The following is a 26,265-nucleotide window of genomic DNA, read 5'->3' as shown; positions in this document are numbered from 1 at the left end:
CAAAACAAAGCCATTTTGATTATTTTCAGGCTCCTGGGGGGGGGCAGTTAAAGAGATAAGACAGTTACTTAACATTGTTAGGTTTCAAAAGTGGGGCTCTTGTTTCTGTACTGGGTTCCCTCATGCAACTTCATAGCTTCCAGGGCAATAGGTTCTTTTGTTCTAAACCAAGAAACTCACAGCAGTTTAATTTACTGCTGCATTATTGTAGCTACTAACTACACACATCTTGAAGGCTGGTAAACCCATTGATGTAGGCAGCGCCACCTTAAAAGGATTTTTGGATGGGTCTTAGTGATGGGGGGGGGGGGTAAGGACATAATGTTTAATTATAAGAAATGATTGAAATAGGCACAGACATACCCCGGGTGCCTCTGCACTGCAGCAAGCTCTAAACTTGTTATCGTTAATGGTTTAAATTTCACTGTGCTAATCATTTCAGGACACAAGCCTTTCTTGATAATCTAATGAATTATTCCAACATCCTTCAGCAAAAAAAAAATCCTCCATGACAGCACTAATTACAAGACGTTTTCCCAGAGCTTATGTAAAATATGACAGAGCAGCAGCTTAGGGAATTGCAGAAAACTGCTTCTAATTTCCACTGAGAAACTGACAAACACCTCTCTTTCATCTCTCCCAGCTCTCAAGTAAGATTTAACTTTCTCATTTAGTTAATTACCGAGTGAGGATCATCATTTCCCCGGATCGGAGCGGCACAGAGCCTTTATCGTGTTAACTTGTGAACTTGATCGATGGCTGCTGCTAAAACTTAATAACTTCACCCCCTGGCAAATTGTAAGATAAATATAATAGGAGAAACTCTGACAGTAAAAACCTGCCAGAAATGAGCGCTGTGTTTATGTTTCTTTGCAGGCAGCAAAAAAACAACCGACAGCTTATTACTGGTTGCGTGTTACTTATATTTAAAAGACTCCAGGCAGTTAACTTTCTATGTACTGTTAAAACTTTGCTCACAAGATGGGGAAAAATGGGAAAAAGCACAGTAATGCAGACTTGGAGAAGTGAGGAAATAGGAAGAAAACAATAAAACAAAAGGAACAAACCAAACAAACTGAGAGAAAGACAAGGAGAAAACAAATATACTGTGTAAAGTCTTTTAAAATGTCATGTTCATTGTATAAAATGTCCAACCTGCATATATAGGCATAAAATCCTTAAAAAGAATTCAGGACTTCTAATACACTGTATGAACCATATCTAGGAGCCAAGCAAGAGAATTTTGCTCACGCACATGTTTTCAAGTCCATGCCTGAAGAATTCAATTAACTGCATAATTCCTAGATCTCTTTTCGAAAACCCCTGCAGCTAGAAAACCATTCACGAACTACACCACCATTTAACCCTTTCTTAAATGAACACCCTATAGCTAGGAAATGTGTGAGTTTGTCTCAAATAGTTCATCTAATTTTACGTTCACCTTCCACACCTCAGCTAGCCAATGAGAAGGAAATCATCTGGAAGTTTTTCTTTTGGGTCAAACTTGAATTTGAACTTGGAATTTTAACATTTAAACTCTGTGAAGGGTTGGTATCACAGCCAGGTACAGCATGAAATTCATGCCTTTTATAACCAACAGTACTAAGGGCAGTAAACAAGGTCCAATAATGAGGTATTACAAAAATAGAATGGCTGTTCACCAATGCCAGTTCCGTCTATCCTCTAAAACTGGTAACAGGGCTGAAAACAAATCTATGTACAAATCAGCAAGTCTGTCACACTGATCACCCTCATAGCATAGAAGGAGTATGAAAAATAAAATATGAACTAAATTTTGGGGAGTGCAGAGAAAGGCAGAAAAGACTTAGGACTTAAAGTTAACCCAACTTGTGACAGTATTTACCATCCATCATGTGCTATGACAGTTGTCAATAACTGAAGGCTTCATGCTGCAGTCCAAGGGCCCACAGATTTGAAAGCTAAAAGGATTTGGAAAACTAAACATCAAAATAGCAAACCAAATTCATACTTGCTAGAGGGACAAATCTGATTCTTCATTGTTTTATTTTCCTTTTCATTAAATAAGGATGTAGTGGGGTCAAGTAGAGAAAGACTGATTTGTTTTTAAAAAACAGCATTTATAATAGACATATTAGACAATATGAAAAACAAAGACTCACAAAGAACATAAAAATTACCCATAATTGCCACTATCAACAAATAAAGAATGATTACATTTTGGTGGCTATGTATCTTTCTGGTTTTTAAAAATATATATACTAGTCAATTATTTGATGTATAGGGGAAGACCATATTTCTGTGTCATCTAGAGGATTTTTTTTCTATAACATCAAATTAATCAGGGCAGGCAAAATTTATCTCCTTTGCCTCAGAGAGGTCAAGATCTGATCCTGGAGGATACAGAATTACAGATCACTGTGACTGTGGAAAGGAGGAGAGAGATGAGGAAGAGGAAAACAGAAGAGGCAGGAGGGGAGAGAAGGTTGGAGGAAAGGGAAGAAGGGGAAAGAGAGAAGGGTCGTGAGAGAAGGGGGAGAGGGAGGAGGAGAGAAGGAAGAGGAATGACGACAGTGCCTGGGGACATAAGAAAGGAGAGAGTTGGGTGCTGGGAGGGGGGTAGGTGAGCCCTGAAAGAGTTGGGAGAGATAAGCAGGGGTAGTGAGAGATGGGAAGGGGGAGAAAGACAAGGGGCTACAGAAGAGATGGGGAGGTAAGTAGGGAGCAGGAGTGAGGTGGAGAGAGATGAGGAGGGACAAGAATAAATATAACCAAATGCAACAGGGACCCAGCATTACCAAGTTCACCTGCAATATGCTTGTTGGACAAACAGGTCCTCTCCCACACAATAAACAATAAACAGCAAGAGGGAGAAAAGATGAAAAACCATTTTCCTAAACCACTACTTAATGTTTCAGGCAGAGTAATAAAGTTTAATTGTCTGGAATCTGGTTGCTCTTTCTGTAAACTTCCTCAAATAAAGGTTGCTCATCTGGATGTTAAATAATGTTAATATTACCAAAATAAAATTTATGTTATGGAGAAAGTTTACACTAAGAGTCTTCTCCCCAACTTCCCCCTCACATTCTCCTCTTTATTTTAGCATTTGAAAGTTAAGTCCTACCACAAATAACAGGGAATGATGGAGGCATTGGTTGCCAGAGGAAAACAGCTTATAGCACAATTTAAAAGTACATGGGGAAAATATAGCCAGTTTTAAATAAAGAAAAAAACTGCTCCTCCTCTTTGTGCTCTAATCCTTACATTTTTGTGTCCAATAAAAAGGTCTCAATGACTTGGTAACACTTGCTTCTGAAGAAAGCCTTTGAGAAGGTATATCTAAAACCTGGATTAGAAAAATACAAGATTTTTGGATAGGATCTTAAGAAGCCAACTCAGCTTTCCAGAAGAAATTCAACTCTTTCCAAATGCTTGTTAATGCATGTTAAATGCAGCAGGAAATAATCCTATGAGGCAGCAGCACAGGCCTCTCTTAGCTGCAGTGAATGAAGTAAATGACTTGTAACTTCTGGAAGTATTGGTTATCTTCAGGTAAAACTTTAATAACCCTTGGAGCATCAAGGGACTAAAGACATTTCTCTCTAGAATACTTGGGTAATTGTTTTCTTAATTTATCCAGGAGAAGCTTAGTTTGGATGCAGCATCTGTTTTTTTAGCAGAGGTGATCAAAATAACTCGTGTAAGTTAGTTGAGTTCAGACTGAATTTCAAAATGCAGTTGTTATGTAAGGTGAACAGTTTTTCTAAAATGAAATTTTGGCCCTTCCTCTTTTTAATGACAATAAAGCTCCAAGTCAATGACTAAGACTAAATGTAAAAGACCAAGACTGCTTTGTACAGATGGATAAATACATTTTCTACAGTCAAAAGTGTTTTACATGAGTACCAAGACCTCAAGTGCCACACTGAAGCTAGTTCAAATGTAGTTTTGAAGGAATTTATATTTATGTAACGGAATATCATTGAAAAATGACACTGTAATTTGGCACTGATTCTATCCCAGCTCTACCATTTGCTCAATATGTGATCTTGGGTAAATTACTTAATTTATCTGTGCCTTAATCTCCTCACTTGTAAAAAGGGAATTCTTACAGTACTAGTTGGAGGGGTTACTGTTAGGATTAAAAATAAAATAATACATGTAAAGGCATTTAGAAGAGTACCTGGCACACAGTAAGGACATTGACTGTCATGCTTCTAACTAGGGAGGACTGCAATATACTTAGTTGTTGATTATAATTAGCTTAATGCTTTATCAAATACAATCTTCTTTGCTTTTACAATAATTTTATATTCAGAAATCTTCACTTTCACATTAGATTTTCAACTCTGAAAAATAGAAATTAACATAAAATGGAAGCTCAAAAATATTTGGTAGACTGAATTTTTAATCCAAACTAATATAAAGAGTAAATATCGCTTTTTGGGAGTACAGAGGTAAAACATATTTGGAGTTCCCCTGTCTCACCACAAAGATGCTACTATCAGTACACTGACACTTTGTCTATAAGTACTCTGATGTGGCAATCTTTAATCCATTGTTTTCTAAGGTTCGTTTCAATGTTTTTGTGTAGTAAAATACATAAAAAATTACTATGCAAAAATCTAAAAATCAAGGTAAGACTGAAGTTCCAAAAGGAATGACAATTGCCATTAGGTTGATGTTTCCATCAAATATAAGAGTTGGAAAGAAAGAGAAGAGCAAAAGAAAGACCTGGAAAAAAGTTCTACAATATGAATAAAAGGCATGTGCGCATGGATTTTTTTTTTCATTTCCAATCTTTCAGAGCAATTGTCAAAACATTCCCATAGCACTCCAATTTAGTGAGGGAAGAGCAATAAGGAAATTATTAGAATAGTAACAAGACTCTCAATACATTACTCTAATTTCTAAAATCCACTTTACTGGTATCTACCAAAGAGCTAACATCCTGTGTACAGAGTACATTTTGCTTCCTTCAGACTTTGTACTTAGTTTTAGTGATCAGCAAAGATAGTGCTAGCACTGAAACCAGACTGAAATTCCAGCTGTCATCAGCACCCACCCTCCTCTCTCTCAAAAACTGGCAGAAAGGGGTGCCTCAGTGGCTCTGTCAGTTAAGCAACCAACTCTTGACTTCAGCTGAGGTCATGATCTCAGAGTCATGAGACTGGGCCAAGTGCTGGGCTCCATGCTGGATATGGAACCTGCTTAGGAGTCTCTCTCCCTTTCCATCTGCCCCTCCACCACCTCAAACAAAACAAAACAAAACAAAACAAAACAAAACAAAAACAATAACAATAAAAACAAAAAACAACAACAACAAAAAACACGTGGCAGAAAAACTATTACCATGTAATTTTGTCAAAATAGTAGGGCTGCATGAAGAGTCTGCAAACAGATATGAAAAACCTATTGGGATCGTTCTCAATGCTTTATCAAGGTTATTGTGCTCATGATCAGGTTATTTAACTCTTCCCCACCAAGGGTACTATTTTTAATGGGGTTTTGTGGGCCAGTGACTATAGATTTTTTATGTTTTTGAGGAGAGAGTCACAAAAAATTTCTTTTCAGAAGACGACAAACTTCCACCAAGGATTTTGTGTGTGTATTTGTTGGGGGTGGAAGATGAAAATGAACTCAGTAAGAAATGAAAATCAAGATAGTTACTTCATAATATTTATGTACTTGATTTAGAAATAGAAATCATATCCTTTCTTTGTAAAATGAGCCTTTCTTAAAGCATGAAATGGCTTCCTAGTTTACTACTCAACTTTTTAACTTTACCTGGGTGTCACACTCACATGGAACCTATAAATATGAAACTCAAGGGTACCAACTTTTTCTCACAAGATTTTTCTGTGTCAAATGTTCTGAAGTTACTCTATTTTTATTTTCTGTTGAAGGAACTGAACTTGGATGCTCTGGAAACAAATCATTATGAAAAGTTTTCTATAGTTGACAGACATAAATAGCCCCATAGCAACAGTGAGGCAGCATGATGGCTCAGCCCTATCACTAATTAGCTATGTGATAATGGGTAAATTTCTCCTGTCATGGGACCACATCTGTAATATGAGTAGGTGGACGGGATAATCTGAGGCTCAGTCTGGCTTTTAGATTTTGAGTCTATATATGATTCAGTTCCATGGTAAATTAAAACAGAGATCCAGGGCAGCCCGGGTGGCTTAGTGGTTTAGCACCGCTTTCAGCCCAGGACCTGGTCCTGGAGACCCAGGATCAAATCCCACGTCAGGCTCCCTGCATGGAGCCTGCTTCTCCCTCTGCCTGTGTCTCTGCCTCTCTCTTTCTCTCTCTCTGTCTCTGTCTCTGTCTCTCATGAATAAATAAAATCTTAAAAAAAAAATAGAGATCCATTCTTTGTATTTTCTTACTAAAAAATTAACATATTAGAATTTAAGTGAATTAAATTCCCTCAAGTGAAAAGACATTATTTTCATAATATTATTTGGACAAGCAATATTTTCCAGAATCTGAAGAATGTCGACCTTTTCTTAAATGATTGAATTTTTAATGCAATGAAATGCTATCATTCTGAGTGACAGGTACACAGGTAACATTATTATCTTTTCAATTTTATACCTGCTAAAATATTCCATAATTAAGAAATTAACACTTTAAAAGGAATAACCTTTCTCAGGCTGACAGTAAAAACTGAAGACCTAATAATGTCATCTTGAAGTTTTCTGTGTCTTAATGTAACTTATTCTTTCATACTTACTCTCATTTCCTCCATCTACTCTCTCCATGGTTGCCAATATTTAAGGAAAGGTTTTCTAGAAAAATGTCAATAAATGAATGTATCTCTCTATTAAAAATCCCTTCATGCATTAGTAAAAAAATTTATCAATGTAACACACTGACTTGTCTTATTTAGGGGCAAATCAAAATAGTAGGGCTACATGAATAGATATGAAAAACCTATTGGGATCTTCTCAATGCTTTATCAAGGTTATAGTGCTCATGATCTGTTGTTCTCTACAAGTTTAATTTTCAGCACTATATAGCCCATAGCTCACTCTATCTTAGAGACCTTTATCTTTCAAATTCCAAAAGCCATCAAGTGTCCTCAAGGTCAAGGGGGTGTATTAGCTACTGTAATAAAAAGATAAATAAATATGGAAAAGAACTGGGCCTTAATTTCCATTTGAAAGATTAAGTTTCACTGGAAGTGGACAGCCCAGGTGGCTCAACGGTTTAGTGCCTGCTTTCGGCCTGGAGTGATCCTGGAGTCCAGGGATTGGGTCCCACATCGTTCTCCCTACATGGGGCTTGTTTATCCCTTTGCCTGTGTCTCTGCCTCTCTCTCTCTGTATCTCTCATGAATAAATAAAATCTTTAAAAAAAAAAAGTTTCACTGGAAGTTACAAACAGAATTTGTAGCACATCTTCCATGGAGATAGTATCTTTCAATGGTGAACAAACTAACAAGCATACATTGTAAGTTAAGTAAGGCTGTGAGAATAGGCTGGTATCAGAGTGGACATGGACCTACAGAATAGCAGTGACAATATGGGATGAGATAGGGAAAAAGACAGACTCAAGACATCTTGGTAGATACATTCTTAGGGATAACAACAAGGAGCCTGGGTTATTACTTAAGGACTAAGTAAAACAACTTACTATTTTAAACATAGTGTCAGACAAGCCTTAGAGCAAGCCTGTGTCTGCAATTCACAAATTATGTACATAGGCTTGAATGAGCTGGTTACCCTCTTTAAGCCTCAAGTTTTTTCACCCGCAAAGGGGAACAAATATTACCATCTATTTCCCAGGGTTATTAAAAGAAATAACAGGAGATTATGTGTAAAATGCTAAGCACAGGGTATAGCACATAAACACTCAATAAAGGCAGCTGTTATTGTTCACTAGCACATAAGAGCCATCTCAGCAATTCAGGTTGCATCAGCATCTGCCCACCAAACTTTGAAACTAAACTTTAATTTTTTTTTTAAAGATTTTATTTGCTTATTCATGAGAGACACAGAAAGTGGCAGAGACACAGGCAGAGGGAGAAGCAGGCTCCCCGTAGGAAGCCCTATGTGGGATTCAATCCAGGAACCCTGGGATCACACTCTGAGCCAAAGGAAGATGCTCAACTGCTGAGCTATTCAGGCATCTCTTGAAATTAAACTTTTAACCGAAACTCCATTATCAAATTCCCTAGGAAGGGAAATTATGAATTGGAATATTTTAAAACATGCTAACTTGTCTGGTCACCATTAGTTGATATGATTGGGGACAGAACTGTAAGGAAAGAACTAAAATTTAGATGTGATTAGATTGTAAGTGCAGCCCAGTAGAGCCAGGATCAAAGGCTCTGGGTGAAATCAGAAGAAACTACAATTCCAGGAATTTCCAAATGTACTGAGTTATCTTTTTTAAACAAATATATTAAAGACTTTCTATGTGTAAGTGCTCTACTAGGTGATGCAAATAGAGGGTAAATATTGACAAGTTGATTCTAAAATTTATATGGAAATGCAAATAGCCAATAATCATCAAGGTAATATTTAAGAATAACAACAAAACTGGAGGGCTTTTTGAATAACAAAACTGGAGGGCTTTGAACTTAGAGTTCAAGATTTGACAAGGACCTATACACACATGGTCATGTAATTTATGACAAAGGAAACTGCAGTAGAGAGGGAAATACACATTGTAATAAATAGTACTAGGTCAATGGATTATCACATACCAACAAAAAAGAACTCTTACCTCTACCTAATAATACCCAAACAAACAAAAATCAAATGGATCGTACATCCAAATGTAAAAGGTAAAACAATAACAATTTTAGAAGAAAACAGAGTATCTTCAAGACAGTGGAGTAGGCACAGATTTAAGTAGAACGTAAAAATCCTAACTATATATGGCAAAGATTGATAAATTAGACTATACTAAAGGACCTCTGTTCATCAGTAGACAACATTAATAAAAGTGCAAAGACAAGGCACAGAGTAGAAGAATATATTTACAACACAAATATCAAAGGATTTTGGATTCAGAATTTATATAGAACTCCTAGAAATCATTAAGAAAAATACATAAAACTCAATAGAAAAACTGGCAGAAAACCTGAACATCACTTCACATCTAAATGGTCAATCACCATATAAAAAGATGCTCAATTTTAGCTTTAAAGGGAAATTTAAATTAAAAAACACAATGTGACAGTATGCATAGACTTAACGCTACTGAACTATACACTTGAAAAAAATGTAGTTAAATTTTTTTTTTCATTTTTAACGACAATGGAAAAAAAATGAAAGAAGCCCACAACCAGATTCTGCTACACACTGTCAGAATGCTACAATGAAAAAGCCAAAAATCAGGTGTTGGTTAGTGAGGAAAAGGAACAATGGAACTTTCATTCACTATTGTCAGGAGTATAAATTGGTACGCCAGTTGGTGTCCTGGAAATTCCAATTCCACTCCTAGATACATACCCAAGAGGATACATGTATTCATTGTACATATTTACCAACAAATATACATAAAATTTTTGTGGTTGTCAAAATCTGAAAGCAAATCAAATGTTCATCTACGGCCAATGGGATAAATTTGGTATATTTATATAAGGAAATACTACACATCAATGAAAAATTAAAAATTACAACTACATACACTGTGACTCTCAAAAACATTATGTTGGGTGAAATAAGTCAGATAGTAAAGAATATGTGTTGTATGATTCCATTCATACGAGGTTTAAAAACCAGCAAAGCTAATGAATGATGTCAGAAGTGAGGATAATGTTACCCTTGGGAGGGGAGTGACAAAGAGGACAGAAATGGGCTTCTGGTAATGTTCTTTTTCTTTTTTTTTTTTTTCCTTAAAAAACTAACAAACTCAGGAAGCCTGGGTGGCTCAGCGGTTCAGTGCCACCTTCAGCCCAGGGCGTGATCCTGGGGGCCCAGGATCGAGTCCGCGTCAGGCTCCCTGCAGGGAGCCTGCTTCTCCCTCTGCCTGTGTCTGTGCCTCTCTTTCAATCTGTGTCTCTCATGAATAAATAAATAAAATCTTGAAAAAAAAAAACCCAACAAACTCAGTGGTAATTACCCAGGTGTGTTCACTTTGTGGAAATTCACTAAGCCAACTTCAGGGTCTCTTGAATACTCTATTAGAAGGAGATGATTATATTCATAGGAAGAGGGATAAGGGTGAATAAAGTCCTGTTTGATTACAAATAGGCAGTCCTAATCCTTATTTTCTAATATAAAAGAAGCAGGGAGTTCTAATAAAGATTTAAATTTTTGCCACGTAATAGCCTTAGCCTCTAGCTTCACTTGCGACCCTATGGCCACATACAGACAATTGTTCCCATATGCCACAACTCTGAACAAGGTTAGAGCTCCCTCTAGCACTTTTAACTTAGGAAACACCACAGGCCCTTCCAGAGCTGACACAGTTTGGCGCTGCCCACAGTTAAATGCAATATGGCGATTTTTATTTTTAATTTGCTTTAATTGTTGCTATGATATGAATAATTAATAGGCTGCCTAAGCCAGTTTTGTAAAGTTCACAACACAGAAAGCCAGGAGAGAAATATCTACTTAGAAAGGAGGCTTAAAAATGGTTATAACTGCTATATTATTAGGGAATTCAGAATATTCATTCATGATTTGTGGCAACATTATGTCTAACCAACAAAGAAACATGCTACCAAGCACTTCTTACTACAAAATTCTTCTGGTCTTCATCTATTTTTCTCTTCATGGCTGCATAACCATTGTATCTACAGTACCGTATAAGAGCAAAGTAGGTCAGTGCTAGGAGTAACCTTGCTCTTCAATGGAGAAGAGAAAGGTTTGGCTGTAAACACTTAACCTAGTTCCATCTATTCTAAAACAAGTATTTATTAGCATTAAATAAATCCCTGGACAATGGAGACCTATTCAAATTGGAGCCTGTACTTTTTTCCCATGCTTGTAAACTCCCTTCTCCACTGACACCTTAATCACTAGAAATTATGATATCAATGTTTCCACTTAGCAATATCTATTTCACATTTAAATACTGTCAGAAAGTATAATTTAGATATGATGTTGTAATCCTACACAATCCAGACAGAATGTGAGCAGGCTGTAAAAGTTCAGTGATTGTGATACACACAATCATCTGGGAATGCAGCCAGAAATGAAAGGGACTTCATTTTTCATTATTGGATTTCAAATCTTCCCCACCCTGAAACAAACACTGCATTTCAACATTCTTGTTAAAATACAAATATAAAACCTGCTAATGAATTAAGTTCCTTGAATGAAGGAGTGAGGATTAAAGAATGAAAGAATGTAAAGAGTCACCTTAAAAGTAAATTTATTTTAGCAAAGAATGTTATGTGTTATTCATTACTCTGCATTCTAAAAATTAAGAAACAGTTTTTTGAGTGATAATATGAAAACATTTCCTATCAACATTTTTTTTTTCTTTTTAAGCTTATGGGTTCCTCAAAAAAAAAAAAAGTGTGTCTATAATTAAAGGAGACTTTAGCAATTTCCAAGGGGATTTTTACCATTTTGTTTTTCAGCATTCTAAATAAAAATTAATACAAGTCAGTAGGATGTTCTCTCTTGTGCTCTGGTTACAGAGACAAGCACCTTTCAGCCAATGACAGTACACTATGGACATTAGCCTGGGCCTTTCCTGCACGTACCACAAAGCCATGATGCCACGTCACCAATTACTTTGGTTTTTGCATCACGTTATGCTGGTCACATGAACACAGCCACATTCATTCCAAGGGCAGCTCAAACTAGGGGTGAAATATTGTCTGAAAACAGTTCTTCATTAACCTACTGAGAGCCTCAGTCATGACTTGCGTTTTTCCTAAGACAAGATTCACTATTGCTTCTCTTCAATTCACCTAGTATCTGTTGGGAGCCTTATATCATGAAGTGAGACAAGAATGACAGATCTAAATTAACATGACAGAAAAGCTATTTGATGCTACCTCTTGGTTTCTACATTTCACTCTCTTTTGTGGCATCCAAAGGCTTCAGAACCCTGGCATTAATTAAGCAACAGTTTTATTACACACAATCAAAGCCTGCAAAGAAAAACCTAACAGACAGCAAGAGGAGATTACAAGGTTCAATTAACAGTTTTACTTTTTTGTGGTTGCTAATTGAGGTATTTTTAATTTTTATCATCTCGCATGAAAAGGAAAAAACACTACGTGAGAGAAGATTACAAACCTAAAATATATTACTATGTAATAATTTTATAGAACCAATTTTCATACTTCTGTGTTTTCCAAATCCTGACTACTTATTAGTAAATTGTTAACATTTTTTTAAAGATTTTATTTATTTATTCATAAGAGACACAGAAAGAGAGGCAGAGACACAGGCAGAGGGAGAAGAAGTAGGCTCCATGCAAGGAGCCCAATGTGGAATTTGATCCCGGGCAAACACTCAACCACTGAGCCACCCAGGCATCCCATAAATTGTTAACATTTAATAGGCACCACAGAGAACTTTTTTCAATTACCTACACACACACACACCCTAATTTCTGTGTACCACAAACCACAGTGGTTGAAAGTACACAGCTATAGGGCCGGTCTGGGTTCAAATTCCAGTTCTGCAACATGGGCAAGTTGCTCCTCTCTCTGAATTCTAATTTATTTGTATGCAAAATAGGGGTTGTACACTTCATGAGACTGTTGTGAGGATTTTTTTTTTTAAGATTTTATTTATTTATTCATGAGACACACACACACACACACACACACAGAGTGAGAGAGAGAGAGAGAGAGAGAGAGAGAGAGGCAGAGACACAGGCAGAGGGAGAAGCGGCCTCCATGCAGGGAGCCCGATGCGGGACTCAATCCTAGGACTCGCCCTGGGCCGAAGGCAGGTGCCAAACCGCTGAGCCACCCAAGGATCCCCTGTTGTGAGGATTTATGTGAGAGTGTAATGCCTTTAACCCATCATCTGGCACATTGTAAACATTCAATAAATAATGGTGCAAAAGGCTATCAAATTTGAAATTACAATCTCAATACTAAAAAAAAACAATTTACAGTTTTGTTTAAAAGTCAATTAGACTCAACAAATAGAATTTGAGAATTGATCTTCTGCAAGTGAACATTAGTTCCATTCAAACTCTACAATGAAGGAAATTTACTTTTGCATACCATTTGCCTTTGAAAAGAACGTGTTTTGCACATTTTTCAATTGAGAGGAAGCAGAGAATATATAATAATCTAAGTCTCAAACTTCTGAAGTTTCAAGAGCACTAAATAATAATATTAATTGGCAATCCACAGCAACCTAAAGAGTTGATCAAAAAATTAGTTATAAAAAGTTCTCACAATTTAACCTTACTGCATGTTCTCATGTTACAATGTTCAGATAATAGCTCCTGTAAGTGTTTCAGGCTAGCTGTAACTGTTTATATTACTCAGTACCCAAACCTTTCAAAACATCCTATATTCACAAAATTGTTATCACTGAAAATGGAATCTACTGCAATGTGGATACATGTGGAGCCTGTACCAACCCCTTAGTGTTCATAACAAAATATAAAAGATAGCTGTATTTCTTGGACTTAATTTCAGTATCAACCTCTTTCCCTTAAATATCACCCAGAGAAAAAGTTAACAAAAACTCCTCCAACCTATCGATTTTAAAGTCTAAAATGACACTATATTAATTCTACAAAAAACACATAAGGCAAGATCCAAGGAAACTAACTGATTTTTTTTTTTTGAAGTTCCCTAATAAAACTGTCAGGTTTGTAAGTACTCCAATCATAATAGAAAATACACAAAATGAAAAAGAACCTCACACATAGATGTAAATAAAACCACTCTTTAGGTTGCCCATTAATCCACAAGTGGCATATTCATCTTATTTACAGTATTATACCCCCTGCCACGATATTCCATTACAGAGTCACGCTACACACTCCATAGTTAACACTGTAGGAACCATCTCTTTTTAAACATGTTTTTCTCTATATATTTCCCTTTTGGCTTGCTCTCAGGTTAAAAAAAACAAAACAAAACAAAACTTTACAATTAAATTCCTTATGCTATTAGATATTCTAAGAAAATATGTATAAAGTTAAAGAAATGATATCTGACATATAAAACATAATTACATTTAGTTCACTCTTCTAGAAGTATTTCGACATTCCTGTTTGTCATGGTTTTAGTGTTCCACGTGAGCAAGTACTTCTCACATATTTTTATAAGTCCAAGCATAAAATTTATGTCAATCATAACTATCAAAAACTTCTATTCCTTCCATTAAAGAATATGCAGGGATCCCTGGGTGGTGCAGCGGTTTGGCGCCTGCCTTTGGCCCAGGGCGCGATCCTGGAGACCCGGGATCGAATCCCACGTCGGGCTCCCGGTGCATGGAGCCTGCTTCTCCCTCTGCCTGTGTCTCTGCCTCTCTCTCTGTGTGTGTGACTATCATAAAGAAATAAAAAAAAAAAAAAAAAAAAAAAATAAATTCTATGTGTGTGCATATGCTAATAGCCATGTTTGTTTGCTTTTTGTTTTCATTTGCTTTCAATGAACCTGTTTCTTTACAATGATTCATTCCTCTCCCAAGCTGCTTCTCTCTTCTCTGAAACAGGATTTTAAGGTCCAACTATTAATTCTGATACCTTACCATGTTTTGCAATCACCAATCTGTCTAGAGCATGCAAACAAATATAAAAATATTTACTGAAGTGTAATCACAGCCTGAGCTTGGAAGCCTTAAGGGACATTTTTTTAATTGACAAAATTAATTACCAAGCTTAGTCAGGAAAAATACATTTTTGGTATAAAAGGACTGCCAATATATACTTACAATGTAAACTCTAACACGGATAGTAGGATGAGATCTGTATTCTAAAATAATTAGGAAGGTGTGAGTCACCACCTTGAACTAGCTATATAGGACTCATACTGTCCTACTCATTTTATATGTAGAACAATGGATCATGGAGCCATGGAGCCATATGGTCATCTTAGATACTTTAAAGACCTATGTTTATAAGGTAGGTGATTATTGTTGAGTAACATTTAAAGTTACATAAGAGGATTACTGACTAGGTAGCCCAGAAGAGAGACACTTAAGTTTTCTGAATACAAGGTTTGGCTCAGTTCAGTCAGAACAACATTTCTGGGGCACCTGGGTGGCTCAGTGGGTTAAACGTCTACCTTTAGCCCAGGTCATGATCCTAGGGTCCTGGGATTCAGCCTGGTGTCAGGTTCCCCAATCAGTGGGGAGCCTGCTTCTCCCTCTCCCCCTGCTGCTCCCCCTGCTTGTGCTCTCTGTCAAATAAATAAATAAAATCTTTTTTTTTTAAATAAATAAAATCTTAAAAAAAAAGACAACATATCTTACAAGCAGTCAAGGAGACAGGGGAGATGAAGAAATAACATTTGCTAGATGTCAAAAGTGTTATAGAAATGAAATAAAAAAAAGCTATAGGTGCTTTGTAATATGAAGCCAAGTATAATGGTAGAAGAGATATAAAGGGCCTCCAAATACTATTTGAAAGGCAACCTGGTATAGTACAGAAGTGACTCTGTAGTCAGAGATCTGAGTTCAAACTTTGACCCTATAAATTAGAGATGTGAAAACTTGGGAAAAGGTTCAACTTCTATAAGTTTCAGGTATCTCATCTATAAAATAACGACTATGCATCCATCTTATCAGGTTCACTTAAGTTTTGAAATAGCTAACACAGCTAGCACTATAGTGCCTAAACACAGGTCTTAATAATTTTTTTTTAAGATTTTATTTATTTACTCATGAGAGACACAGAGAGGCAGAGACACAGGCAGAGGGAGAAACAGGCTCCATGTACGGAGCCTGACGTGGGACTCGATCCTGGGTCTCCAGGATCACACCCCTGGACTGAAGACGGTGTTAAACCGCTGAGCCACCCGGGCTGCCCACAGGTCTTAATAAATATTAACATATTTTCTCTCCTCTTCGAACTCTTGAGTATAAAGAGGAAGGGAAAAAAAAAAAAGATAAAGGTCTTCCATCCTGTAGATGAGTAAAAAAATGGACATTTTCCAATTTTTTTTTAAGATTTTGAGAGAGAGAGAGAGAGAGAGAGAGAGCATGAGCTGGGGTAGGGGGACAGAGAGTGAAGCAGACTACCCACTGGGCTTAAGCCCAGGACCCCAGGATCATGACCTGAGCCAAAGGGTGACGCTTAACTAACCTTACCACCCAGGCAACCCTTCCAATTCGTTATATAGGAACATATCCCTAAACTAAAAATGAGGCGATGGGGAACTTAGGAAGGATTATAACAGCATCAGAGATTCAACTGGTTCCATACATAAGAACTTTAAATAAGGGTGTACTGGGTGAGCTCCAAAGGAGTAGACTAATGAAAATTTCTCTAACATGAACCCTATTCATGAGATTTGGGATTAGTAGAATCTAGGGTGACTTGATAATTCTATCTCTGTTAGGAAACAAAAAGGAGTTTCTTGGTCATTCAGCCAGTTAGACTTCTCTGTAATTACTATATAAACAAAAAAAAGATGCCCTCAAAAAAGAGACATTTATTTTAACACTGATCTTAAAAGAGCCAATTTTACTGGAAAAGAACTCTAACAATAAGAACAAATATTGGCAAGATCACTAGGTCAGATGGAAATCCAGAATCATAGGGAAAAAGGGAGAAACACCAATGTTATTTTGTAGAAAGTTGATATAGAGTAGCACAGTTACTTAAATTCATAGATCATTTGCCTTACAAGCTGGAGTCATGACATAAGAATAAGATTTTACATGTATGGATCCTGAGCTCATGAGTACTGGGAGGTTTAAAAGGGAGAGCTCAAGTTACACTTGAGCTTTTTAAGTGATCTATTTACACCATATGACTAAGAATGTATTCCATGGAGAGCTTATGAGCCCAGGCTTCTGAAACTGTCAAACTAAGAGAAAGGAAAATGAACGGCCACAAAAATCCATAAAAGCTATAAGTATAAAAATCTCTCTTCCAGATTAAGTATTGTAGAAAAGTATCATGAAAAATTCTACAAGTGGGCTTTAAAATATTAATATGCACAGTAGCACCATTCCCTTAGAATGTATGTTTGGGGAGGTAAGGGCAAGTCCTACAGATTAGTACTAAGTCACTGATCCTAAAATACTGAATAGGAATATTTTCAAGAGAAGCTATCAATCAAAAATAAACAAAACAAAACCAAAAATAAGGTTTCTGACAGAATTCCAAAATGAATACTAAAGATTTTAGGGGCAAGGGGTAAGGTGATGGGTACTACACAGAAGTAAAGTACATTTATTCTATGAGTTTTGCACAGGGGTATAGTATTAGGGGCTTACCTTCTGTAAATATAGTATCTTAGGGCTGCAAGGATAGACTCTCCATTGGTTATACACATTTTGAAAAAAAAAATGAAAAAATTTCTATTAACTATGACGAGAAAAGATCACCTTACACCTAACCATAATATTTGATACTGTACTTTAGGCTCTTTACTGTTAATTCTGTACTCAGATGGGTACCTGATAACTGTTTTTTTATGTATTAGTATTTTATTTTTTTAAAAAAGATTTTATTGATTTATTTCAGAGAGTGAGCAAACGTTAGAGCATAAGCAGGGGAAGAGGGAGAAGCAGACTTCCCTGCTGAGCACAAAGCCCAACGTGGTGTCTTATCCAAGGACCCCAGGATCATAACTTGAGCTGAAGGCAGACACTTAACTCACTGAGCTGCCCAGGCATTCCTATGTATTAGTATTTTAAATAAATGCCTAAGTCAATTAATTATTAATATAAAAACCCCAAATTTATTTTACATATCTTTGGAAGATAACTGGATTCATTTACATAGAGTATATTATATTCTTGCTTTTACAGTGAGCAACAAAGCTTAAGGTATAAAGATTAAAATCCTGAAAACCTCATATTTTTCCCAAAGCTAGAGCCTATCAAAGTAGGTCTAGAAACAGACACTGATTTGGCAGAGAAAATCTGACTCATTAATGTCTTCCATAGCTTTATACCACATTTTCCAATATTACAGGGCTAATTAACAAGGTTTCAATTTTAGTATAACTGAGCTTTAAATGGATGAATCAGCCTTTAGTCCCAGTCACTGCATAGATTTCCACCTCCTTCCTCCTATAAACACTATACTTCATTGATATTCAATTCTTAATTATATAAATTGAAATAACACAGCCCTCAATACTAAGAAGTCAGGGACATGTGGGGGGAAAAGTGATTTTCCTAAAAAGCAGAATCGAGAAAGAATACAATTTAAATACACCACAGCTTACTGCCTGGACTTTGCTCCTCTTTTAAACAACTCAAAGTGACAAAAGTGCTCCAAACCAGAAAACTCTCATGCTACTTGCAAGAAAAACTCTATAGACTGGAGGGATTGGGTGGTGGGAGGCTGACAAGGCAGATCTTCTTAAAATTTAATTTCTTTACTTACTTGATTAAAAAAATTAAAAATTAAAACCCAATGTGCAATGCCAAAGAAAGTATACCGATATTCAAAACCCTGAATGACCCCTGAAAGAATTACAGCCTATAGATCACTAACACATCAAACATATTTATGACATTGTGTTGCAAAGTAGGCATTATTTGTTTAAAAGTCTATATGTGAGCTCTAGAATGGAAACACAATGCCTGTATAGAGCAAGAAAAGTATGATGTAAAACCCACAGATTTTTTCTTCTTTCTTTCCCCTTCCAGGAATTGTGCCTGGCATTGTGCAGCTGTGGTGCTGCCTTCATCACTCCCTGCTTCCAATCTTGCTAATTAAAAGGTTGATCACAGAACAATGCTCTTCTCATTAATTTCAGTGTTCCGATTGGGCAGGATCCCTGCTTACCCCACCTGATCTTTTCACACTGCTGAAGTTAATGTGACAGGAGCCCGAAGATGGATTACCTGCTGCCATATTGCCCATCGCCTCCAATCAGGAGCTATCTGTGTAAACTGATTGTTCTAATTTGCTCTCATTATTTTTACAATATCAGGAGAAAATAACGCACACAGCTCACTGTCAAAGCCATGAAAATCAGCCATTAGTTAAACCCAGACACTGAGTGGCTTTATTAGAGGCACTGCAGTTTATTGATGTAGCTCCAGTCAAACAAGGCAGCATTTGCCTCAGTAGAAGGAAATGTTTATACTGAAAGTAAATATTTATTGTAATAATACCCACAGAAGTATGATATTTTTGAGTGATTCTATTCTTATTTCAGAAGCTTTGTTTTGACACAAATTAACAACAATAAAGAGTTGGGTTGGCATAAGAAAGTAGATAACATTTAATACATATTCAGTAGCCTGAAAATCTGTCTATTAACTCAAATCTATGAGCACTCCTCACTTCCTATACCTTGTATAAATAAACTCTATTCTGTGAGCATAAATGCTAGTCAATCAATAAATAATGGAGGTTCTATTCTGCTCCACACAACAAATATTTTTCCAAAACAGAAATTTTATGACTTAGGAATCAAAATTATTTCTACAATGATCATACAGGTATAGTCTTAAATAAGAAAAACTGTATCCTTATACAATGTAAACATTCAACAAGAAAGATTACTAATCCTAGTATCATGGACATTCACAATATATTGTGGAATAGAAAATAAGCAATGAGTGAAGCCAGCTAAGCAAACAAGCTAGTTTTTAAACCCTCAGTAAGAGATGGTTTCAAAAACCAGAAGGCAGAACTCTACCGAAAGGTTTGCTATTCAGTGAGATAATATCTTTAAAAGATTTATTTGGGGCACAAAGAAAATCTATTTTCCTGTTGTAAAGAAAATGCTAAACTCTAGAAAAAAATAGATTTAAATCTGGCATTTCTAGTCTTACATGGCTATGGACATTTTTGTAAAAATGTTAGCTAAATGCTGCCCGAACAGCATTTTGGGGAGCTGGAGAAGGGGGTATAAATAATAGAAACTGATGCCTTTTAAATAAAGGAATTTAGTCCACATACTCTTCCCCCTCCCCCCCTTTAGTATTGAAGGAAACATGGCTTCCTCCTGTTTTCTTTCTACAGGAAGATTCCTAGGTAATGTGAAGGCATGAGTGTATGCCCTTCTTGCTGCTCCCCTTTTAATGGCCACTTTTCTTTTTCTAAGAAACGTGTGCCATGCTTTTCTCCTTAAAATTCCTGCACTAAAAGACTGCACCATACTGCACTCCGCAAAACGTGCTGATGGCGCCAATTACAAGCCCCCAGCCGAACGCTCCAGCCCCCACCATTCGGGCAGATTTATGCGGACTCTTGCCGACGTTATTACAAGTCAGAGTTTATTGGGAAATTGTTACATTATGCGGAGTGTCTAACAAATTGCTTATGCTGCTATAATTGGATTACAACAGCCGCTTGCTCCCACCGGTAAGATTAGGCAAGTAGGACTCCTGCCGATCTCTGAGCGTTAGCAGTAATTTTATTTGCCTTGCCTCTCTCTTTCCTAACAACATGCCTCTCTCCCTGCCAGCTGTCTGCTGAAAAGGCACAGGCTTGTTCCTTGGCCCTAACAATGCAATTACAGCCCCGCAGATCGCACTGTTTGTGCATTAAGTACAGAGCCAAAACGAGGCGAATTGATCGTTTGACTTTTGGAGAAGCCATGTGATCTCTCGATGCGGGTGATCCGACATGCATCAGCAGGCAATACTGCAGTCAATTCTTGATGAAGAACTTTCTTCCTTTACCCCTCTCTCTCCCAACCTTTCCTTTTTCACTGAAGAAAACACTGACTGGGCTCATCTCCTGCTAATCTGGACCAATCCACAAAGAGAAACTTAATCTTATTAGCTCCCTGGCTAGATAGAAATGTGAATAGGTTCTAGCATCTTGAAGTGCCTGAGTCAGATATACCAGTGATTCCCAACAGTTGAACCACTGCTGCTATCTTTAAAAAAAAAAAAAAAAAAAAAAAAAGGTTCATAAAGAGTTCACTGAGGGGAAAAAAGTTTACAGAAACACTGTAGTTCAAAAGAACTACAGAAAGTTTCAGGTTTTGGCAAATAAAACTGCCTTGGAAAGGCTTTGTTTGAAGCTCTGTCTCTATTCAAGGGCCCATCAAGAATCAGCACGGAAGCACGTGTCTGCCTTTCTCTGCAGGTCTGCCCTGCTGGAAGATGCTAGCGGCTAACACGTAGAATCAACGCAGCTGACTTCAGGCTTAAAAGAGCCAGTCTGATCCTTACTTGTGGCAAAGTTTTACACATATTTTGTTGACAGCTTTCTGCTTATCTCTTTCTTCTGTTTGTTTAGCAATGAGTGCAGGTAGTAAGGAGACTGCGCAAGCAGTTCTCTCAATCAAGGGCATAATTCAAGAAGATTCTCACTGGGGTCTGGACTTCTCTTTTTTTCTTTTGAAATTAACTCTCTTGAAATGGTTGAAAATGACTTTTAATTTTATCAAATTAATACAGACCAGGATTCCTGTTCATACTGTTCTCTCCAATAGCATATGCTGCTTAGGGTTCCTGATGATGATTATACAACAAATGTGCAGTCAATCCACTGATCCATTTTGGTGTCCCACGTCTGCATTCCTAAATATCATACACATCTAGGAGGTTATGTGTTCTTGTATCCTTAATCTGACAACACACAAATTCTTGTTTATAACAATGGTCCTTGATTATTACCTCAAAGTGAGCTGGGAAAAGTCACTTTACCAGTACTTCTCAGAACCTCTCTATAACTCCCATTAGCACTCATTAAAATCATATGAACATATGAAAATGAAAGAAAAAATAGTACTTCTGAACTTTATTCCTGACTTTTTGAAATAGTGATATGCTAATGTGTAACAACATTATATTCCAGAATTTTTCCAACCTCACTGGCCTCGATGATATGGTTAAATCTTAATATATCCTTCACAAAGCTAATGTTTTGACCCGATAGAGAGGCTGGTGCAAAGAATGGCCCATCTGACATGCTACTTGTGGAAGAGTATATTAAAGAAGCCTGTTAACATGTAGTTTAAAACTCAAAAGAAACTCTGAACAGCTGAAATGCCTTATAAATAGCGCAGACCCAGAGGAAGTGCAAACGTCTGCATTGTGAATTGTAGATCTTAATTACCGACGATGGCTGGTACAGCAAGTAGCACAGAAAAAAAGTGAAACAGTTGCACTGTTCATGGTTGGCAATAATTCTTCAGGAAAATATTTACTATCAATCAGTTATGAGAAAAGGGACTCTGTGCTCGTAAAACAGCACGTTGCTTCTCATACCAGGACCATTTTGCTTCAGCATAATCTGAATTTAAACAGCTTGTTTCCTGCGGATATAATTTTGGAAATAAATAAAACAAGTCTTCTATCAAAATCTGGAGTGAGTGGAAAAGGAACATCACATTTTTCTGTCTCAGTCAGTTGCAAACAGATTATTAGTCTCAAGTAAAAAAACAAGAACAACAACCAACCACAATACAGACTATCTACAAAGGACTACTGAAGAGGTTTATTTTCCAAACATAAAGAGGCAGAACTTTTCCTATCTGAGCAGAAATCTAGGTAGATGTGTTCAAACAACTCATTTTTAATTCTGTGCATGTGCACACACACACGTGTGTGTGTGTAAAAAGTAAATTAGGAAAAACATGAAACCAAAATTTTCAGTAAATATTTAAATAAAGTCAGCAAAAAGATAACAAAAATTAATGCTCTTCATTTTTTTTTTTGCTCTTCATTTTTCTAGTTAGTTTTCTTTATGAATTAAAAAACATCATGAAGGTTGACAATTAGGTACAATGTGATTATTGATTTTAAAGACTAAGTTGGCAGTCAATAATGACTGTCTGTTTAAAGCTACAATAAATACAGAGCTCATCATGTTCCAAACAAATCTCATGAACCATGGGGCTATAATTAGTAAAAGAAAGGCTTTGGAAGAAAATAAAAGACATTTCAATGCCTCCAAATATTACTTGGACTAAGTTACACTGCTAAAACAATCCCTCCTGCACTTTTATTTTTAAATCCTTTCTTAGATCTCATTCTTCAAGTTAGAAATTCAGAAAATTATTATTAACCTAGAGTCTTACCACTTTGTTTTCTTATATTCTAAAGAGGACAAATGGCTCCCTTTTCATAGGCCTATTATAAAACATTTATGGTAAGGTATTTCTAGCAAAGAAGATTCACATACCATATACTATAGGGTCTGAACGTAACAACTTTGCTGTTTTTCAGGGAATGACTGGTATTAATGTCTTCTCTAAAACTCATAATAAACAATATTCAGTAATAATAATGACTATCTTCACCCAAACCAAAGTCACTCTTTCAGCAATTAGCTCCTTTAAACTAGAGGACAAAAATGTTATCATTATATTATAGTTGCTCTCACAATGGAGATGTTGGACATTCAAGGCCACTTTGGAGTCCAACCCGAATCAACAACAGACACTTGTACCAACTTAAAAGCTACTGCAGGCATATCAAGTGTAGCAGATGAGACTATTCAGGTAAGGGCTAAAGGTGGAGAGCAGGAAACAGGGACAGGCTTGCAGACCTACAAAAACAATGGCAAGTCATTACCTTTCAAAGGTCAAGCAATAAAAGAGGCCAATAGAAACAGCACAGAATCATGAGATACATTCAATACATGTAAATAGAAAAGGGAAAACTTGTTGTCTATTCCCATGTTATTGGTACCTCACTGGAGGCTGTTACAAAAAATAATTTTTTTTTAGCTACGTATGTTTTTATTTGCCATTGTCCAACTGATTATTCCACTCAAATCTGAAGCAATGAACCAGAAGCCAGGATATGGACCAATAAAAGAAACCAAAAGTTAGGTGGGTTTCAAAGGAAATGATAGAAATCATTTTTAAATTAGGGTATTTAATGAGACGATGAAAGGATATAGGTGTCAGAATAGTGTTAAAATAAGCAAGAATGGGATGAGAGGGTCACCATCTGGGAGCAAAGGAAACAGACAGATGAGCAGCAATGAGCAAACTTATTTCCTCACCCAAGAGCATAGAAGAAATTATGCCATTATGCCAGATGCCAGAAGATTTCTAACCATGCACCACTGAAGTAGAGGGTGGGAGAAAAACAAAACACATCATACAGACACACACCAACATGACTATATAGCTTAGAGATCCTGGCTTACAAAGTATGGAGAAAACAAAAGGAACAGATGCTCACTTGGCCAGCTCTCAATGAAACTCATTAAAATTGTCACCCTGTCCTTGGATCGGTGCTCATGCTAAGATTTTACCTTGTTTAGCCAGAAGTCACCCACTTGTGATGAAACTAAGCAACACGGCCAAAAAGGAGAAAGATTATTTTTAAAAGCCCAAATAACTGGTCCCCCATTTCAATGTACAAATGCTGGGTACAATGAAAAAAAAAAAAAAAAAACAAAAAACAAATGCTGGGTACAAAATAGGGTCAATTAGTACTTGCTAGTTGTGACTAAATGACTGCAAAAATAAATATATGTAATTTGCTATTTTCATATTTTACAGCAAATTGCTAAGACACTCTAAGAAACACTTAACCAACTCTACCTTTTTAAATTATAATTTTAAACAAATTTTGACATTTCTTATATGGATCATTTCTAATGGTTATAGTTCATATGATATAGTTTCATTGATTAAGTAGATCCAGGAACTACTGCAAGTTTTCAGAAATAAAATAAAAATAATAACAAATACTACTGTCCTTTTATTTTTGCAGCAAAGGATGGAGACTGCCTGATGACCAGCTCCAGCTCTTATAATAACAGTAAGTAACTGAGAGACTGAGTGTATAATAAAATAGACTAAAGTAGTTAAAGTTGGAAATGTTCTAAGTGACAAAACTGAATAGTTACTAAGGTGGTAATTTTGCATATATGCAAGGTAAATGTCTAGAAACAGAGCCCATACTGGAATTTTATACTACTCTTGGAATAATCAAAATTGCTATTATCTAAATTTAGGTCAAAGTTCCTACATAGTTAGAGATACTTGAAAGATCAGAGCCATAGTTTATTATTATTAGACTGGAAGATTTCTAATTATTAGACTGGAAGATCTCTAATATGTGATTACTTTTGCATCTATAGATATGTATCTATAGAAATACATGAGAAAAGGTAGCTCATATGCATGATAAAACATACTTGTCCACTCAGATCAAAATCACCAAAAGCAATATTTCTATCACTGACCACTCAACAAATAATAATAGTGATAGAATATTTGGATTTTTCTCTAGCATATTTCTCAATCCTTGTAATGGTTACTCTATTCTCAATTATATTTAAAATCCATGAACAACCTTATAAAAATAACTGTATATTTTCTTTCATGAATCTTACTTATTTGTAATAATCCATAGCTAGTGTCAAGTAACAAATGTGAATTAGATGGGAGTGTGACCAGAATGCAGAACCAAAAATTCTTTTGCAAATCAAGAGATGAAGACTCCAACTTACAATCTGCTTTGGAAATGATGCCTGCTGTATTCTACTTTAAATACAAAATCCTGTGATAATCTTTAATAGCAATACTAAGTGAAGATGTTTATAGATAAAGCATTGTTATGATGCCATATAATAATATTGATGAGTAAAATTACTTACTTTGGCCACACAATTTTCAGTCTTCATAGCAGTACTTGCTAGACATACTGTTTCTTGGTTTAAGCAGAGTCTGGCACAGCTGTTATAAGTCTGTAAAGAGAATTTTTTGGAAACAGATTTAAATACCGAAATGCAGTCATGTAAAGTTTTCAAATTATTCTGTCCTATTATCAAAATCAACACATGAATAGACTTATGTATAAATTCCAGACTTACGAGAACTGGAAACAAAGAAAGAAAGGTGGAAGCAAAGAAAGTGAGAGCCCACAAGAGCCACTGATGAGTTCACAAACAAGGATGTGAGCAGCAGTGGTCTCACTGTATGTATGGAAGATGGGGTGCTACTCAAAAATGTGCAAAGGACTTGAACAGACATTTCTCCAAAGAAGATATACAAATAGCCAACAAGCACATGACAAGATGCTCAACATCACTAATCACTTCAGAAATGCAAACCAAATCCACAAAGATACCACCTCATACCCACTAGGATGGTTACTATTACAAAACAAAAAAAAACAAAATGTTGGATAGGATGTAGAGAGACTGGAACCACTGTGCAGTGACGGTGGAATGTAAAAGTATACAGCTGCTGTGGAAAACAGCATGGTGGTGGTTCCTCAAAAAATTAAAATTGGAATTACCACAGGATCCAACAATGCCACTTCTGGGTATATA

At 36.3% G+C, this 26,265-nt stretch overlaps 1 protein-coding gene across 11 annotated transcripts in view; it reads right to left on the bottom strand.

The window, feature by feature from the left end:
- BTRC (beta-transducin repeat containing E3 ubiquitin protein ligase) overlaps nt 1-26,265 on the bottom strand; it is a 184,361-nt gene that overhangs the window by 40,787 nt on the left and 117,309 nt on the right. For all 11 annotated transcript variants that reach the window (XM_038578563.1, XM_038578568.1, XM_038578569.1 and 8 more), the window contains one exon: nt 25,588-25,677. In XM_038578563.1, the coding sequence (XP_038434491.1) occupies nt 25,588-25,677 (90 nt within the window). Of the gene's footprint in view, nt 1-25,587; nt 25,678-26,265 lie in introns of those variants that run through there.

Source organism: Canis lupus, chromosome 28 (genome assembly GCF_011100685.1).
Source record: "Canis lupus familiaris isolate Mischka breed German Shepherd chromosome 28, alternate assembly UU_Cfam_GSD_1.0, whole genome shotgun sequence".
NCBI lineage: Eukaryota > Metazoa > Chordata > Mammalia > Carnivora > Canidae > Canis > Canis lupus.
This window is presented reverse-complemented; position numbering and strand designations above follow the sequence as displayed.